The 19,651-nt window shown below is 50.2% G+C and overlaps 1 protein-coding gene across 1 annotated transcript in view; it reads left to right on the top strand.

Moving 5' to 3' along the window:
- Nucleotides 1-4,012: 4,012 nt before the first annotated feature.
- LOC135897592 (uncharacterized) overlaps nt 4,013-19,651 on the top strand; it is a gene marked incomplete at its 3' end in the record, with an annotated part of 86,407 nt that continues 70,768 nt past the window's right edge. The window contains exons 1-2 of the mRNA XM_070530523.1: nt 4,013-4,197; nt 18,708-18,968. Coding sequence (XP_070386624.1) covers nt 4,156-4,197; nt 18,708-18,968 — 303 coding nt within the window. The remainder of the gene's footprint in view (nt 4,198-18,707; nt 18,969-19,651) is intronic.

Below are 19,651 nucleotides of genomic sequence, written 5' to 3'. Positions count from 1 at the left end.
GCAGCGATACACATTTATAAAAGCTCAAAATAAGTTAACACGCCCTACGCGGAGTGCTTAATAATGATCAGAAGGACCAACCCCACCGACTCGGCACGTTTGTAAGAAATCGTAAATATAATTTCTGGGTCACTTTAACGCGAAGTCCCGAGAAATTTCAGCTACGATTGTTCAGCTCAGCTTCGTGTCCTTCGCCGAGCAAGCAGCGGTTGCAGTGACTTCGCGGTCGTCTATCTTTAGGTCCCGATCTGCAGCGCTCATTTCCTAGGAGTTTCCGTAGGTAACAGGTCCCAAGCGTAGTAACTCGCTCGTGAATATCAAAGGCGCGATATGATCACTTCGTCTCCGCTCTCCTAAGCATGGTCGCCGCCGGTAGTCGTGTCGGCTGTCGGTGGAACTCGTTATATTGCAGCCCCGCCAGAGGTCGCAGGTTGCCCGTACGAGCATCAATGGCCCCAGCATAGCACGTGGCGCGGCAATGTGCGTAGGATGGTCCCACTGCAATGTAGTCCGAGACTCCGCGAGTGTCTGTTCACGTAAAAGTTTGTAGCATGAGCGTTACACGCGGAACATTGTGGTCCGTAAGGCAACTGCAACAAAAATAATTCACGTTTGCCTAAACGTTAGCACATAATTGTTGTGGCGGAAGGCAGCCGGTGCGGCCGGAATACCCTAGAGAAAGAAATTCAACAAAAGGAGACACTCTTCAAAAACTGGCAACACGAAACACGCCACGCATAGTTTCAACTCCTTGCGTTTGTTGACGCGAGCACCAGAAAAAAAGGATGTGAAATAAACTTACAGACGTTTTATTTTTTTTTTTATTCTTTCCCACTAACAGTGAAAAAGTTTTGTGTGTATATAAACTTATACTTTATACTTTGCAACTTATTTTTGTTGCGTTGCCTAGCAACAAGCTAGCGGCAAGGTCGATCCAAATAGGTCGCGAAGCTTCGGGCGAAAAGCGGTTCAGTACAGATTGTCACCGACATCAGCATGGGGGGTTATGGGAGCAGCGATTGAAGCGCGACTATGTTTGGAGGGAACAAACATTGGGAAAGAAAAACGCGTTTTTTAATTCAAACAAGACACAGTTAGATTCATTCAACGAAAATAAAATTCCTAGACAATTTTATACATTCTTGACGAGTTAAGAAAATACAAGTTTAATTTTATTATTATTAATAAATGCATTTCTTTTAAGCGCCCATCGCTGCAGGGGGCGTTGACGCCACTATCACTCGCAGTGCAATGCACGTCTTGAAATGGGCAGAAAGGCGCACTCGTCACCTGCTGAAATACGCCCCCCTCACAATTTGTGCTTTCTTGCTTGTCGAAGTTTGTCTGAATTTGGTGACGCGGGTAGCTTCATTGCTTCTTAATCTGTTCAGTCAAACGTAGTGAGTTGCGACCGCCAGATAATTGTGTAGTTGTTTTCGTGCGACTGCGCTGGCCGACGGACTTGGCATCCGACAATAGGATCAGCACTCTACACCTAAAGCTTTCGTCGGTCTCCAAAGAAAGTATGTTCTGCGCAGGGATGCGATTTCGACAACCGTACGGCTGGCCTTTTCCTGCATCGCTTTCCACGCTGAAAGCTCGAAACGCCCATCCAGTCGAATGGCAGGGCATTTGAATATATAGCTCCATAGGAAGAACAACAAAACAAATTTCGCGCCTTCGAAAACAAAATGACGTCACTTCTGCTTTTAACGGCCATGGCGTCACATTAATTTTTCTTCCGCCGGAAGTGTTCCCACCACATACAGATGGCGCTAAGCCCCATGGACCGCCGATGGACCGCCATGTTTTGAACGTATGGGCTCCTATGGAAGCTTCGCTACCAGGTACATTTACCTTGCTAGCGGCACGCCAGACGCGCGTGCATACGTCATGCGCCAGACAAGCCGCAGGAGTGAGCGAGGCCGGCTGCGCATGTGAAGCTCGCGTGCTCGGCGACCCGTCTCTTGTGGATGTAGCCCGGTTTTGCGGCTCCCGGCGTTCTCTTGTGTTCCGTCTGCATTTCGACACGGCACAGCTGCACTTCTGGACTACAGCAAGGTGAGGAATTTTGTTTGACAGTCTGCGACGCACTTCAAGAACATTTAGGCTTACTGCACAAAACTGAACCTATGTAGTGACGCAGTTATCGAAAAACAGCTCCGCAGTCTAAACCTAGTTAATATGAGTTAATTACTCGTTCTGGGAGATGTTTGCGACGCTTTCTATGAGCCCAAGCATAATTATAACTTATTTCGGTAGTTTTTGGGCACACTCGCCGCGCCTGGCTTTCTGACGAAAAACACCTCGGCCGTGTGAAGTAGTTTCGCGTCTACTGAATCTTACCGGGACAAGTTTTAGCGCTTTCTCTGACCCCAGACATTATTGTAACTAATTTCAGTACCTTTTGGGGTACTTTTCAAGCACAGTGGCCGCGCTCGGCGTAGTGGCACAGTTAGCGAAAAGCAGCTCGGCTGTGTGGCGCAGTTAGTTTCGCGTGTACTGAATCTTACTGGTAGAAGTTCATGACGCATTCTCTCACCCAAAAAAGTATTGTAATTTATTTGGTAACTTTTTGGGATATCATGAGGCATGCTCGCCGCGCCTGGGGTTGTGAAGCTGTTAGCAAAAAAGCAACCCGGTCATAGTCAGTTAGTTTTGCGTGTACTGAATTTTAGTGGGACAAGTTTGTGACGCATTTTATAGCCCGGCAACAACATATGCCTTATTTCGGTACTCACGCATGTCGAAAACGCGACGAGCGATTACCGAGAGTGATAACACGGGAGTGTTGCATGCGCCGGCAGGAGGCGTAAAAGATAACACGGAGGAGCTCAATAACGTGACATTTATGTATATTGAGCGACTGAAAACAGGCTTTGCACCCACGAGTCTGTCTTGGGTGCGACTAGAAGGCATTCTGCGAGCGTGTAACATGGGCTGGCTGAGCCTGTGTTGTAGCCAACTCTGTGTACTTGGCGTACCATCGCGTCAACTGAGGCCAAGTTCGTTTGGAAACGCGCAGTCACCCGTGTATTTGTGCACTTAAAGTGCAGGAAATAATGCCCAGGAAGGGAGGGATGCTTGAAAATCGGATGTTCAGATTTTATGGCATTGTTTGGGAGGAGTCCTTGCTGCGAAATGTACGTAAAAGTGAATTTATCTGTGATGCCGCTCATTCACCACTTACGCACGTTTCACCTCTACACGCAATACTCCTGTTAGGTCAATATACCAAAATGATACATGCATGCAATTTACTTTCTTTCAGCTGATGGCATCCGGTGGAGCTTCGTACGGCAACGACTGCTGCTTACCTGGTGCTCCAACGTTGGAGGAATGTAGAAGCCCGGAACTTGCATTTATATAGAGCAAAATAAACATTTCATCATTTCAGAAGACGTCTTGCGTTTTCTTTATGAAATTGCACCTGACGGGTTCGGTGCAGTCTTGGAAAGGTCGTTCGCAATCATTTTTACCAAATAATGAAACGATTCCACACCAAGGCCACGCGGGGTTCAGCAGAAGCGAAACGAAAAAAAATGCCGCGCCCATCAGCGGAGCCGGCGCGGCGTGTGCCAACTGGTGTTCAAAACGCGCGCGCCAAAACCGAAACCCGAAGGAGCTACTACCATCCGCTTGGTGTGCTACAGTCAATTCAGCTGCTGGGCTCTATGGGAGTGTCCGCTCTTGTTGAAATTTCTTTCTCTGTGGGAATACTCTCATCGTGGCTGGGGCTGACCGGCGAACGCATGCACGCCTGCAGGCCTTCTCTACTTTACCCCAAGGGCATGTGAGTGGGCAACGGTATCATAAAATGTGCTTAAGCACTTCAGCGTTGCCGGTAGGCGTAGCCATTCAACACGCTAAAGCGTGACTGCAAAATGATCGAGGCATCATCAAGTGACACTGTTAATACCAATAAAAGAACGCTCTGTACGAGGCATCTCTCTCTTGCAAAAGCTGGGGCATTCCAGATTATAGCAGAAGCTGAGCTCTGATTTCGCCCGCAGTTCCAGCGCGTACGAAAGCTCGGCGACATCGCTAGGAGCCAACTGCCGCACGGGTCGCAGTGCGAAAAGGCCGAGTGGAGGCCGCCGCAGCCAGGGATTCAAGTCGTGGTGGCGGGCGCACCGCGACAATGTGTTGGTGGCGATGCTCGGGCTGTTCATCGTCGCCTGCATCGTGGCCACCGCGGTGAGTGACGGTAGCGATTTGTAAGTAGGAGAAAGACGCTTAATTTTGCTACCCTTTAGGGGAGCATAGCGCAGCGCCCGGTGAGCGACGGAGGCAGTGTAGCCTTAGCTGAGGTATCACCATCGTACCCTCAGTCTTCCAGCTCTCGTCCTGTACTTCTCCTTTCAAATTTGTTCCTACTTGCACGCGCGTTCAAACACTCGGGCCGTATAGAGGGGCCGCCTCTTAAACGCAGTAAGCCTTTAGGTGACGGGACGAGTGAAACGTAGATTCTCGCCTCTGCCAACAACCCGCTTTGCGGAACTTCAGCGCGCCTTCGTCTCACGTTTGCGCTACATGCAACTCATTATTTTCTTGCGCACCTGCCACTCTGATGGCTGCGCACGCGCAGTCGCTGTGAACGGCCCGTATTCCACGGAGCTGGTAAGACCACGCTTACGCATGATTCAGGCGTAACGAATTGTGCATAACGCGGTCCACTATAGGTTGTACTAAGACCCACCGGAACAACAATTTATCGCTAGTATTCAGAAATGCCTAAAATATTGTCACGTGGAGTGACGTATGAAGAACACCGTAGCAATACTGTGAAAGACGAAACTAACTTTTATTGGGCGAACCTGTGTCCACAAAACAGGGCACACCTAAACAACGGCGACAACGGCGAACGCAGTCGGCGATCGTCAAAATCTGACTAGCGGGTCAAACGCGTCGGCTTTTATAGGTTGTTAGGAATGGCCGGACGGGGTGGCGACGTACCAGGTATTTCAGCCCGCTGCACGTGTTCCAATCCAACCGGGACGGGGCGCACTTCAGAGAACTGCGGATAACCGGCAGCCACGTGGCGTGGGGTCAGCTCAGGGGAGTTCTCGAGAGGTAATTGGCGAAACCTCCCCATGAGCTTTTCGAGACACCAGACAATGTGCTGCGCGCCACCCGGGACGGCGCAGAGTTCTACGAAGCCCCTCTGACGTCGGCTTCGGACCTTTACACCAGTGTGTGTGTGCGGCACGTGTATGTTAGCCCTCATACTCCTCCAAGTCGACAGCCCTCATCCTCCTCTAAAAGGGCGGGTCATCTTCAATGACGTCGAACTGTGATGTCAAGCAGAGAGCTTATAAGCAGCGATTGTCGGCTGCTGGTGCGTGCTCGTCGTCGTGAGCTGAGTGCTCGTTCTCATGCTCGAAATGTACTCGTGAGCTGTGTGCTCGTAAGCTGTTTGCTGTATGTTAGTTTTGCGGGCTCCATATGGGAGTCACGCTAGGCTGTCGATGTATGTCTTGTCTAAGATGTAAATATTGTAAATAAATCCTGCTCTCCTAAGTCCCGACGAAGAGTCAAGCTCCTTCCTACAGCAACAACTGCCAAATCTGACAACATCAGTCGTCGAATGTTCCAGAGGAATCGCTGGGACTCGCGTGCCTTCCACAAAGTTCTACATTATTCGCGTCGCGCACACATGCAATCAGACTACACAGCGTTCAGTCACAGACAGCGGATGGCACCATCGATAACATTCCAGAAACTTCCGTTACATGCAGGCGCGTCCTGCGCTGTGCGATAACATTTGTTAGGCGGTGAAACGTGGTCGCCTGATAAAGATAGGCGAGTACACGTGTCAATACCCCCCTCTTAAAAAGCATCGACCCGACGCTGCAAACAAACGAAAGTACTAAAAAAAATACCCGTAGCAAAGTAACAACAAAATATGGAACTTTGTCAGTGTGCGTAAAAGGGTTGAAGACGCACTATGAGGACCACTTCAGATCGTGCGCGGCGCCGCTGTGAATGCGAAATGCCGTCTGGCATGACCTCCCAGTGCGCCAATACGTCGGATGACCTTGTAGGGTCCGAAATAGTGTCGCAATAGTTTCTCACTGATTCCTCGTCAGCTTATCAGGGTCCAAACCCAAACACAGTCGCCGGGCTGGTATTCGGCGAAGCGTCGTCGAAAGTTTTAGTGCCGGCTGTCGGTACGCTGCTGGTTCTTGATCCGTAGGCGGGCGAGCTGTCGGGCTTCTTCGGCGCGCTGGAGATAGGCAGCGACGTCAAGATTCTCTTCGTCAGTGACATGCGGCAGCATGGCGTCGAGCGCCGTCGTCGGGTTTCTTCCGTAAACCATCTTAAACGGCGTGATCTGTGTTGTTTATTGGACCGCCGTGTTGTAAGCGAAGTGTTGTGCGTACGGCAAAACGGCATCCCAGGAATTGTGTTCAACATCGACTTACATTGCTAGCATGTCGGCGAGGGTTTTGTTCAGGCGCTCCGTGAGACCATTCGTTTGCAGTGTGGGTGGTAGGCAGTTGTCCTCTTGTGCCTTGTCTGATTGTATTGCAGAATGGCTTGGGTGAGCTCTGCTGTAAAGGCCGCTCCTCTGTATGCGATGAGGACTTCTGGGGCACCATGTCGCAGCAGCATGTTCTCAACAAAAAATTTCGCCACTTCGGCTGCGCTTCCTTTTGGTAGCGCTTTAGTTTCAGCGAAGCGGGTGAGATAGTCCGTCGCCACGACGATCCACTTATTTCCGGATGTTGACGTCGGAAACGGTCCCAACAAATCCATCCCGATCTGCTGAAATGGTCGGCAAGGAGGTTCGATTGGCTTTAGTAATCCTGCTGGCCTTGTCGGTGGTGTCTTGCGTCGCTAACAGTCTCGGCACGTCTTGGCGTAACGGGCGACGTCGGCGGTCAGACGCGGCCAGTAATACCTTTCCTGTATCCTCGACAGCGTCCGGGAGAATCCGAGGTGCCCAGCGGTTGGATTGTCATGTAGGGCGTAGAGTACTTCTGGACGCAGCGCTGACGGAACAACAAGAAGGTGGCGCCGGCTGGCGAGAAGTTTTCTTCACAAGCAGGTTGTTTTGTAGCGTGAACGAATACAATCCGCACTAGAGGGGCTACTCCGAGTTGTTGGATCTCCTGACCGCCGCCATCTGTAATTGAAGCCACTTGAGGCTGTGATGAAGGGAACTGCTTTTGTAGCTCCTCCCGCACGACCGCTCGTATAGTCTCGCGCAGGTCGTCGGTGGCCAGTGACTGAACTCCGGTGTAGTTTGTCTAGTTAGTGCGGCGGTTGAATTGCCGGCTCCGCATTTCTAGTGTCTTCTTGATGCTGGTGGCCTCGCAAAGAAACTCGTCGACGGTCTTCCGTGGGCTCCGTACCATTCCGGCGAAAAGTTCCTCCTTTACACCACGCATCAGTAGGCGGACTTTCCTCGGACATTTCCGGGTCGGCGTGGCGGAATAGGCGGCTCATTTCTTCTGTAAAAATCATGGTGGTCCCTTAAGCAAGCTGCACTCGTGTTTCTAGTAGTGCTTGGGTTCGTTCTCGGCGTACGACGCTTGTGAATGTCTGCAGGAAGACGCTTCGGAAAAAGGTCCCAGGTCGTTAAGGCGGCTTCTCGGTTCTCGAACCACGTCCTGGCAGAGTCTTCCAATGCGAAGAAGACATGTCGCAGTTTGTCGTCACTGTTCCAGCTGTTAAATGCAGCGACCCTCTCATACGTCTCAAGCCAGGTTTCCGGGTCCTCGAATGTTGAACCGCGGAACGTCGGAGGCTCTCTGGGCTGCTGCAGCACGATGGGGAACGCTGGGGCTGCCATTGGGGTTGCCTTGGCCATAATCTTCTTGGTCTTTTCAGGTAGACGTCCGTGCTCCGGGGCCAGCTGTTGAAGACGGCGGCTTGCTCGATGGTCCGGGACTACGTCGGTACTCTCTTTGCGGTCCGAGCTTGGATCACTGCTTGTCGGGGGCGTCCGGTACATGAACGAAAAGCACCTCCACCAGATGTCACGTGGAGTGACCATATGAACACAGTAGCAACACTGTGAAAGACGAAACTAACTTTTATTGGGCGAACCTGTCCACACAAAACAGGCTACACTTAAAGAATGGCGACAACGGCGAACACAGTCGGCGATCGTCAAAATCTGCATCAGCAGGTCAAGCGCGTCGGCTTTTATGCATCAGTCCAACGTTCCCGAGCAATCGCTGGGCCCCTCGTGCGTTCCACAAAGTTGTACATTATTCGCGTCAGGCGCACATGCAATCAGATCACACAACGTTCGGTCACAGACAGCGGATGGAACCATCGATAACATTCCAGGAACTTCCGATACATGCAGGCGCGTCCTGCGCTGTTTTAGGCGGTGAAACGTGGTCGCCTGATAAAGATAGGCAAGTACACGTGTCAATACTTTTATCCAGCCTTCAAAACGACCACCCAAGGAAACTACGAATTGTTAAAGCAAAGAGCTGAGAATTGGCGAACCGTTGTTATTTATATAACATAGTGGTGAGGAGGGTCGCGTCTTGTATAATTGCTGGTAAGAACAGCGGGGCGTCCAACTTCCGGAGGCGCCGGAGGTTTGTGCGCATGCGCAAGTAAGAGCCGGCGTGAGAGAAGAATTGTAAAGGGTTTTGCTTCTTGAATACCTGACTTTGTCTAGGCACTACGGAGAAGTTTCTTTGCTCACTTTGTGTGCGTTTGTCCCTAGGCGTGCCGGCATTACGGAGTGGGAGTGGAGTTTGTTTGCGGTAGGACACTGGCTTCGCGCCTGCTGCACTCGTGCTGAGTAAGTCTTGCCGGATTATTGGAGGCGAGGAGTTACGGAGTCGCCATCTGTCGGAAGCGCCTCCCTTGCGTAGTATGAGGGATCACGCGGCGCACTCTCTATAGTCTTCGCCTACGCCGCTCAATAACAACACCACGCGGCAGCCCTCCTGAACATTCCAAACTACTCTCCAAACGAGGGAAGTTTTTGACTGTCGATATAATAAGGTTCGGCAAATTGAAAGTCCAGAATGGTTTACAGACGCTATCTCTTTACCGAATACTTACAGTGAATGCCACTGCGCGAGGTCACCGCGATGGAGACTCCCAAACCGGCTTCTTGCGTGAAAAGTAGGCAAACGCTGAGAGTAAACTATGTGAAATATGTTCTTATAGTGGGCTGTCTGTGTAACCAAATGGGTCATAACAGAATGACGCCTCAATGCAGCGATCGCACGGGTTCGCAGCGACCGAGTGCGCGTCTGCATGCATGTCCGCGCACAATGTTTTGTTTTCGCTGTGAGCGCGTTTTGGCACCGTGCCGTGAGCTTTAGGCCACCGCATATGAGCATTTAACAGTACACTAGCAACCATTGTTGCGTGTACGCTATCAGAATTGTTAAAAGATAATTTCGTTATAGAAACTTCGACGCCTACGGCGACTGTGATGTGCCGTCGTGATAACTCAATCTTTTTTTGTCTTCTAGACTGTTGGACATTTCAATATTATTTCTCAAATTGCGTCGCAATGTATGCTTATCGGTCTTCTCAGCGTTCGATTTCCCTCTGCTTCTTTTTCGTAATCCAGTGCATTAATTCATAATACAAACATGACCATATGTTATGCTTTTCCTAAATGTGCGTCTTACCACTCCCTTTCCGTTCCAGTGAACTTGCCTGTATCTAGCATCAACAAGTTCATAGACCAAACCGCCACGACATTAGCCGGGCAGCGGGTGCGGGCGAGCTCCTCGGTGCGCGTTTTCTGCTACTCGGCGAACATCGCGCAGTCCCAGTGCCGTAGCAGAAATCTTCCTCGCGCCTGTGCTTGCTGCATACCCGAGTTGTAGCCGATGGCTGTCTGCCGGTTCTAAGTTTCGCCAGCCAAGCTTCACGCAGCTCCTCGCCCTGCGGCTACGTGTGAATAAGGGGCTGACACCGGGCTCCGTTGCGTACGTCCGGCACTGCGGCACAGTGCAGTAGCCTACCATGCTGCACGCCTCCAAAGGCAGCCACTACCTATTATAGCACTTTCAAATGTTGTCAAGCAGACACCCAATGCGGTAAAGCCTCACCACTTAATCAGAACTGCGGCGCAGGTGGGACTTCAAACTTGCGTTTTCAGCTCGCTTCGGCGCTTCCAAAGCAGCCGACGCTGCCGCTGTGTCCCCGTGAATGAATGAATGAATGAAAACTTTATTGTTCCACCGAGCTGGGGTGCCCGCCTCTCAACCTACACGTAGGTAGGGGAGGAGGACGAAGCAGTCCCCGCGCGTTGAGGACGGTGAGTCTTCACGGCCTCAACGGCCAGGCGGATCGCTCGACGCTGGTCGTCTTCAGCCTCGCTCTGGAGCAAGGCCTCCCAGGCTTCTCTACTGACAATGTTTTCCTTGGCCCCTGGGGAGCCAGCACACTCCCATATTATATGGTCTAGCGTACCTTTTTGCTTACAAATTTTGCAGAGGGCGTCGTTATAGTCCCTCGTCTGTGTTAAGTAGATCCAATGTGGTGATGTGTAATTGTTTCCCTGGAGGCGTCGCCAAATGCGAGCGTCCTCCAGAGAGAGAGACCGATGCGGAGGCGGAAAGATTCTTTTTTCGGCTTTGTAGTGATCGACAATTTCCCTGTACGTGATCAGGCTATCTTTTATCCCTGGAACTGGCTGCTCTAGAGTTGCCCGGTGGTAGAGTGCTCGGGCGAGCTCATGAGCGGCTTCGTTGCCTGGGACTTCTTCATGGGCTGGTACCCAAATAAAAGTTATGTCCCTCCTGGGAGGGTTTTTGAGTAGAATGTGGAGGGCTTCTTCCGAGATTCTCCCTTTGTTAAAATTTCGGATAGCTAATTTGTTATCGCATAATATTACTCCCGCTTTTGTTCCCGCACAAGCGAGCGCTACTGCAACCTCCTCGGCTGTACAGGCGTCCCTCGTGCACGTGGAGCACGCTATTTTAACGCACCCGTCGCCATCAACCACCGTCGATACCGCAGCCCCGTCTCTGCCGCAAGCGGCGTCCACGTACGCTACGTTATGCGCCGGTGTGTCTTTAAGTTTATTTACTAGAGCCTTAGCCCTGTGAGCTCTCCTTTCTTTGTTGTAGATAGGATGCATATTTTTAGGTAGGGGCGCGATTCGGAAGCGCTTACGCACGTCCAACGGAATGTCTTTCTTGTCAGTCGGGGCACCCCTGTCACATTGAATTCCTACCCATTCCATGATTTTTCTCCCTGTTTTAGACTGGCCTAATCTTTCCAACTGAGACACTCGTACTGCCTCAGTGAGTTCAACTAGCGTGTTGTGTACCCCCATTTTGAGGATGAGGTCTGTTGAGGTCGAGTCTGGGAGCCCTAGGGCTCTCTTAACGCTCTTCCTAATGATCGCATCTATTTTATCCTTTTCTTCTCGTCTAAACAAAAGATACGGTGTGGCATACGCTATACGGCTGGTAATGAAGGCTTGCATGAGTCTGAGGAGGCTGTTCTCTTTGAGGCCCCTGCCTTTGAGTGAAATTCTCCTAAAGATCCCCGTTACCTGCGCCGCGTATCCTTCTAGCTTTTTGATAGTCGTGAGGTTGGATCCATTTCTCTGGATATACATGCCCAGAATTCTTATTTCCTCCACCTTGGGAACCTCATTTCCGTTTACGAAAACAGTGATGGGTCTGCTGCTTCCAGCGTGTCTCCTTTGATGTTTTGGCTCAATGATTAACAGCTCCGATTTCTGTGGCGAGCACGCCAAGCCTTTGCTGGCCGCGTACTCTTCCACCATATTCGCCGCTATCTGTAGTTTAAGTTCGATGGCTGCGTCACTCCCACTGTTAACCCAGATGTTGATATCATCCGCGTACATGCTAAATTTAATCGATTTAATCTTATTGAGTTCCGCTGGGAGACCCCTCATCGCTATGTTGAATAGGAAGGGCGAGAGCACTGACCCTTGCGGGGTTCCCTTGCTCCCAAGTGTGATGGGAGGGGATTTTACATCCAGAAATTTTATATTCGCCTCCCTCTGTGATAGAAAGTCTTTGACGTATGTATATACCCTGTGTCCCACACCTACCTCTTCTAGGCCTACCAAGATAGCCTTATGGCTAACGTTGTCAAATGCCTTGGTGAGGTCGAGACCTAGGATCGCCCTGGTGTCAGTTGAGTCGTATCGGTCTAAGATATCATGCTTAAGTCTGAGCATGACGTCTTGTTTACTGAGCCCTGGCCTGAATCCAACCATTTCATGCGGCCAGAGATCATTCTCCTCCATGTACCTGGTCAGTCTCGTTTGAACAACATGCTCCATCAATTTCCCTACACACGAGGTGAGGGAGATTGGTCGCATGCTGTTCAAGCCGGGTACTTTGCCTGGCTTGGGAATAAAGACTACGTCCACCTGTTTCCATGTTTTTTGGGAGTTCTCCTTTCTCCCACACCTGGTTCATAAATTTGGTTAATGCAATGACGGACTCATCGTCTAGATCCCTAAGAGCGGTGTTTGTTATCCCGTCCGGACCGGGGGCCGATCTCTTTCTGAGGTTATTAATCTCTGCTCTAACCTCTGTCGTGGTGATGGGAGCATCGAGATCTGGATTGGGAGGTCCGTCGTAGTCCCTAAACACGTCGCTCTCTGCTTTTCCAAGATATGTCTCTTGGAGCTCGCTAATGAGCTCGTCATCTGTGCCAACGAAGCCATGCCTCGCTCTCAACTGGTTTGTACTAGCTTGCATTTTTGATTTACTAGGGTCGATTAGATGTCTGAGAAGGCTCCATGTTTTGGAGAGACTCATATTGGTTTCCATCTCATCGCACTTGCTGTACCAATTTTGCTCGTTGAGCTTAATCGCATATGTTTCTATTTCTTTGTTGAGTCTGGCTAGTTCGCGCCGGATATTCCTGTTCCATCTTTGTGCCTTGAGTCTTTTTTCCAGATTACTCTTTCTGCTCCACATGTTCAGCAGTTTGCTGTCTAGTGCTGGGGGTGCGTCGTCATCCTCTATAGTTGTAGTCGCTTCCTCTATATGCGTTTTAAGGAGGTGTGTCCACTCGTCGATATTGTAGATATCGTCCGGCAGTGAGGCCTCCTTTCTTATCTCTCTGAATTTATCCCACTCCGTTAATTTCGGTTGTTTGATGAGGCGTGTTTTGACGCCTTTTCCTAGCGTGAGCGAAATAATAAAGTGGTCGCTGCCTAGATTTTGTCCTGTGCTTTTCCATGTTACTGTTCCCGCCATATGGCTTATCGTGAGGTCGGGTGCTGTGTCCCTGGTTATGCTGTTGCCTGTGCGCGTAGGGACGCATGGGTCAGTATGTAGAGTAAGCCCTAGCGTTTGTATATCTTCCCATATTCGTCTACCTTTGGGGTCCCTGTATGTATATCCCCATTCCTCGTGAGCCGCGTTGAAGTCTCCCATAATGATGAGAGGTCTCCCATCTGCGGCTCTGAGTGCTTTGCGGAATAAAGTAATGAATCTAATTTTCTTTTGCTTGGGTGTGCTGTACACATTCAGCAGGAATATGCTACCTCTATTTTTCTTCCCTGTGATAATCTCGACGAGAACAGCCTCTGCCTCGCTGGGGGAGACATCATGGACAATGGTTGCAATGTTTCGCTTTACGAAGGTGGCGACTCGGCATTTATCCCCCTTGCCGCTGTCAACGCTTTGGTAACCCGATAATCTAACAGGGGTCTTTCCCGTTTCCTGCACGACTATGGCTACGGGTGCTTCCTGTTGCAGCTCGAGGTATTGTTGCAGCAACGCTCTTTTCCTCTGGTACCCCCTACAATTCCACTGCCAGAATGTGGAGGCATTTTTCTTAACCGAATTTTTATCCATTTCTATTAAGAATAGCTTCTATGGCTCCGAATTTCTCGCACAGCCTAGCTATTGTCGTGCCTAAGGTATCCATCGAAGTGCTTAGGGCGTCTATTTTGCAAGATTGTTGGTTCACTTGCGCCTGTAATAGCGCAATTGCTCCTCCATTCTGTAGCTGTCCTGCTTTCATGGTTTCGTTCTCCTTGTCCATTTTCATCAGCCACGTTTCAATTTTCTTTTGCCAGCTCGCCAGCGGGTCGGTCTCCCCCGCCTTACGTTTGGAAGGGGGTTGTCTCGTAAAATCCACATTCATATCCTCTTCCTCCTGACCAGATGCAGCTGGCACAGGAGCAGGAGGAGTGATGTGGGTGTTGCATTTTTGGGAGCCTCTGCAGGTACCCTCTCTGTTTTTAGCGCGCTCAGCTGATTTTGGGTTTCCCTCAGCAATCGTTCTAACCTCATGTTTGCTTTCTTCTGCTCCTCTATTTCTTTCTTAAGTAAGCTAACCTCATCTTTCTCAGCCTGGGAGCCCTTGCTACCAAAGCTTACCAAGTGGGTATTTTCTTCTTTTTTCTTTTTTCCCCACGGGTCCTTGGGGTCCCTGGGCGGCAAGCCGGGTCCCCGGCCCTGGTCAGCAGGCCACTTGGCTGAAGTCTGCTGGCGGCCTCCTCCGGACCACGAATTGGACCTTCTTCCGGGTGTCGAGCTAGATCTCGCTCTCGACTGCTGCCCCGCGTGGTCTCTGGTAGCATCCCTTGCTCTGCCTCGGTGCTCCTCTCTAGGTGCCGAGGTGGTGTCCTGGGGCTTGCCTTGAGTTCGGGATTGCACCTGGAGCTTCTCTTGTTCTATCTTCTTCTCCCATAATTTTTTCTTGATGATGTGCGGCATGCGATATATCTCCCCGCACTTGTTGTCGCCTAGGAGGTGGGCTTTCTTGAATAGCAGGCATCGAGGCTCGCAGCTGTGATCTGGTTCGGGGTTTTCGGCTCCGCACCCCCGACATCTGACGTCGTTGGGGTTCGGGCAAACATCCGCCCGATGTCCAAGTATTCCGCAGGTGACGCATATTTCATATTTTTTCTTGTATAGGTAGCAGGGTGTGGGGAAGCATCGGAGGTAAACTTGCATCGGCACTTTCCAGTCTTCAAACAGGATCAATACAGATTTGGATTTCGCCCCAAGTCTTCTGACTCCAATGATCGATGGGTTTTTCTTATTTCTTCTAAGTGCATCGAGGATTTCCTCGTGAGTTGCATCCAGCGGGACGTCGTGGATCACTCCTTTCCCTCCGCTTTCCGGCATGGCAATATACGCCTTCGTCTCGACCATCGATCCACCGATGCGAAGGGCCGTGATCGCAGCGTACTTGCTTGCCCGTGCCGCATCTAGCGTAGCTATCATGATCGACTGCTGCGTCAGGTTTGGTGATGCTACGTCTTCGTCTGCAGCCTCCGGGTCGACCCCGGCTGCCTGGGCCAGGTAGACGTGCATGCGCAATCTTCCAACTTCCTCCAGGATGCGACTGATGCCTCCTTTCGGGCGAATAATAATTTTCTCAGCACCTTCCGGAACCTCCGCGTGCTGCTTCTCGACTGATCTTGCAGCCAGCTTCTTCCCCAGCCGGGGGTTAGGCCTCGTACCGCTCCCCGTCGGCTCGCGCACGGCGGATGTGCCACTTTGCTCGGGCGTGAAACGGCCTTTTCTCCGAATAAACCACGTTCCCCCGCTTGAGAGCTCGTCCGGGGGAGCAGCATTGTCCACGGTCTCCATTTCCAGGTCCTGTTAGCTTACGAGCGCCGCACGGCCTCGCCTAGGCTTCGGCTCGGCCCCTTCGCGCGGGGAACTCGGTTAGGCCTAGCGCTCAGCTGGCCGCCTTCGAATTTCAAATGTCCGTAAAAGTCGAAAAAGGGGCCTACCGCCAGAAATCCGGTATCCCCATGTTTCTTGTAGGTTCCGTCGGTCGCTTGTATGTAGAATTTCCAGGAAAAGTTCGATAGTCCGCCAAAGCACAGGAAAAAAAAAATCCTGCGTCCCCGTGATCCCTCATGCCACGTCACGCCGACGGTGGCGCCAGCTTTTCCAGTGGTGGAGGTCACCGCCATTGCCTTTTTCGCGCCTTGGGACGCTCTTCCTTCGAAATCACATCACTGATTTTCCTGGAGAAGCAGTAGGGAGGCAAAAAAATTAAATTATGTGGTTTCACGTGCCAAAACGACTTTCTGATTATGAGGCTCGCGGGAGTGGAGGACTCCAGAAATTTCGGCCACCTGGGGTTCCTTAACGTGCACCTAAATCTATGTACACGCATGTTTTCGCATTTCACCCCCATCGAAATGCGGCCGCCATGGCCGGGATTCGATCCTGCGACCTTGTGCCCAGCAGCCCAACGCCATAGCCACTGAGCAACCACGGCGGGTAGTTCCTAGGCAAAGTCAGATATTAAAGGAACGAAAAGCACCCAGATTTTCTCTCTCGCACCCGCTCTTGCTCGCGCCTGCGCACAAACGTCGGGCGCCTCGGGAAATGACGGGTCTCTGCCACGTGCGCCGTCGTGAACTGGTATAAGGAAGCTGCAGCAGCCCGTTGCTGGCCGAACGGCAAACAGTCGTCTGGTTTCGCATAAATCCAAGAGTGCCTTAAGGCAGCACGTAAACAAGAATGGCCGACCACGCTCCATGGCGATGGTATAGACCACATAGAATTAGAAATTCCAGTGACGCGTGAACCAGCTGCATATCTACTCGTCAATGGTGCGGAAGTGGGAAATATTCAAGAGCAGTTTCTATAAAGCGTCCACCTTCGAGTAGACGTGCGGGAGAAAGCGAAGTACGAAGTGAAATCTGAACACGTGCAATTTATAGTTGGCAGAATATTTGCGAGTCAATTATACAACAGCAAGATTTACAAAATAGGGGAAGCAGGGTCTTTGGGGTGGAATATTTCATTTGCGGAACTTTCTTGACTCGGCGGACGTTCTGGCACAGCTAAACTTTCTTCAGAACTGTATGCCACCTGTTCAAGCTTGCTTCTGAAATGCTTCCCATCTGACGATTCTGCATGCTCAGCTGTAGTGTCAGGCTCTTCATGACGGTCAGGACGTTGTGCCGCGAATTCGCATAGCACCGTCGTCGACCCTCTCGAGGCTTCCGTAACGGTCTTGCCCCGGCAATGTGCATTTCGCGGATCGCAAAATAGAATTACTAGCGAGGGAAGTTGGGCTAGTTGGTGGTGATGCATTCGCTGTGACATGGTTACCAGCGCTAACAAGGCTAACGAAAAAATTTTTTGGATAGGACAGAGCGCTAGAAATGTAGAAGAAATATAGAAAATATAGAAGTACGTGAAGTCCAGTGACGGGAAGGCAGATTGCACAGCACGCGGAAGTATAGGACATCTCTTTAAGGACGGTGCGCGTTCCTGGGCCGCTATTGTTCCTAAACTCAGCGTCCAGGAATAGCCGCCCGGGTCATAGTGGCGAATGCTTGTGCTGAAGCACAAACTCGGAGGCAGTGCAAGCTGCCGAATTGAAAGAGCCATAGTTCCCTACAGAAATTACTGGAGAGAACTAGGGCGATAGTGTCTGCGACATGTTGGAAATATGGCGGTTAAGCCGCGCCGCATGGGAATCATGGGAAGCGCGTGGATTTGCATAAACTTCGTCCTTATGCATTCAAAAGGCCTCGTTACATCGCGAGTTGACCATTCCAAACAACATGTTGGCGTTGTGAATGCCACAAGTGGCGATGAATGCGCGAGTGTTCCGAGACTAATTGCCTTGCTGTGTTTAGAAAACTAAGTGCTTAAAAACTTGCAAAGATATAGTGTTACACATAACACCACATGAATCAACCCACACGCACGAAGATTAGGACAAATCCACGTACTAAGCTCCGGAGTTCCCCCTAGTATAATTGTAGGAAACTTTATGGAAAGAGCGCGCTCAGAACGGCTGTGCTCTCACTCTGGCGTCATCTGGCACGCATGATGCATGCGCCCTTCACTGTAAAATAATTTACACCATTTATAATGTTAAGGCTGTAAATTGTTTTACAGCATTGAAACAAAACGACTCAGAAACTGAAAATCTGAACCCCAACACAGGATTCGCAACGGCCGACGTTATTTCTACAAGTTAAATAATCGTAAATTAAACCAGTGAAATCCCATCGGTGCCCGTGCAGACGGCGTGCTTTAAAACTCTAAAGTACAAAGACAAAATTGCAGTGTTTTGTAAGGAATTATACCTATTGACTAATCATCGTGTTGCCCTTATTTTATTTAAAGTGAAGGTGTGCAACAGTTGTTACATATAGCCTTGCTGAGCGAATTACTCAGACGCGGTCTTGTTCATTGGATGGGTTTAATGTCGGAAACCAACATCGGGGCTTTTCGAGACGCCGTAGTGGAGCAGCCAGATTAATTTCAAAGCCCAGCCGCGGTTCTTCACCATGCACCAAAATCCAAGTACGCTAGCGTTGCTGTACGTCGCCTGCATCGAAATGCGGCCGCCGCAGCATTTCCCGTGAGCTCCGCAATTATATAGCAGCAAAACGCCACAGCCACTCGGCGACCTCCTCAGGTTTATCTCAATTTTCTAGGGATCACCTTCTCACAACCTTTGGCGAACACTATCTGCTTTAAATTTGCATCAAGCGCGCATTAAAACAAATTTTAAGGAGTGGAAAGACTGAACCCGGAAAAATTTGCGTGTTAGCCTTGCGAATATCATTATCCACTGCGGGAACAAGTAAATAATGCGCCGTATTTCGCGGGATAGAAATTGTATTTCCTGGTCATCTGGCATATGCATTAGTGTATGAAATTGTTGACACTCTCAAACTATGCATTCATCAGAAGAAACAGAAACGTTCACAATGAACTTCGTGAACGATAGGAGAGAAGTTGTTCATTTATTCGTTCATTTTTTGCGCAATCCAGGTGGACCATTGGCTTTCCGTTCAAGCCAGCGTGACGACCACACCTGGGGCTGCCTCGGAGCTGAAGGCAGCCCGAGCTTTGGACGCGCCAGCCACCCTGGTTGGCGCTGCTACCAAGGCGAGAACGAAGACAGGGACAATGGCCTTCGCCCCAACGAAACTGTCGACCAAGGGATGGGATCGCTACCATGCGCCCGCGTCGACGCCGGTATCCTCTTTCGGGGCAGAAGCAAGCAGCGAACCAGGAGACATTAGCAGTGAGGTAAATGTTTGACCAGCTTTACAGCGCAATACATTTCACCCCTATAAATATGCTGGCTACTTAAATCAGTGCCTGTTTGCGACGGCAGAAATAAGCTAAATCACCGTGTCATGTGCCCTTGCAATCTGGCGCCTTATAACGAGCGATGTTTGCACATTCAAAGCGTTAGCAACAAAAAGATACCGTCTGCCCGAGAGAATGCAAAATTGGAACGCACATATTAGACAGTTGAATAAACGCGTGCGTCCGTGCATAATTACTTGCGATGGTGAGAGGCCAAGAAGCGACATATTCGAGTGTTGCGACAACCACCCCCCTCACCAAAAAAAAAAAAGAAAGACTGCAGTGAAGCGTTAAAGGGAAACACGTGTACACAACTCCGTATATATATATATATATATATATATATATATATATATATATATATATATATATATATATATATATATACGGTGGTTGTCCGCATTCTTAGAGTTCTAGAGGCCAAGGTTACGAGGTGCGCCTGCTAAAAAAAAACAAAAAAAGGCCGTCTAATCCCAGTGCGATATAGGTGCGCCAGCTAGGCAGGAAGGGTTCCAAGCAGTTACTTCTGATAAGATCTCACACGCGTACTCAGTCACGCAAGCCACACAACAATAAATGTATATAAATAAAAACAGGCAATGAATCCCGCAGCTCATCTT

Source organism: Dermacentor albipictus, unplaced genomic scaffold (assembly GCF_038994185.2).
Source record: "Dermacentor albipictus isolate Rhodes 1998 colony unplaced genomic scaffold, USDA_Dalb.pri_finalv2 scaffold_172, whole genome shotgun sequence".
NCBI lineage: Eukaryota > Metazoa > Arthropoda > Arachnida > Ixodida > Ixodidae > Dermacentor > Dermacentor albipictus.
Note: the sequence above shows the minus strand (reverse complement) of the source record. Positions and strands in the feature narration are given on the sequence as shown.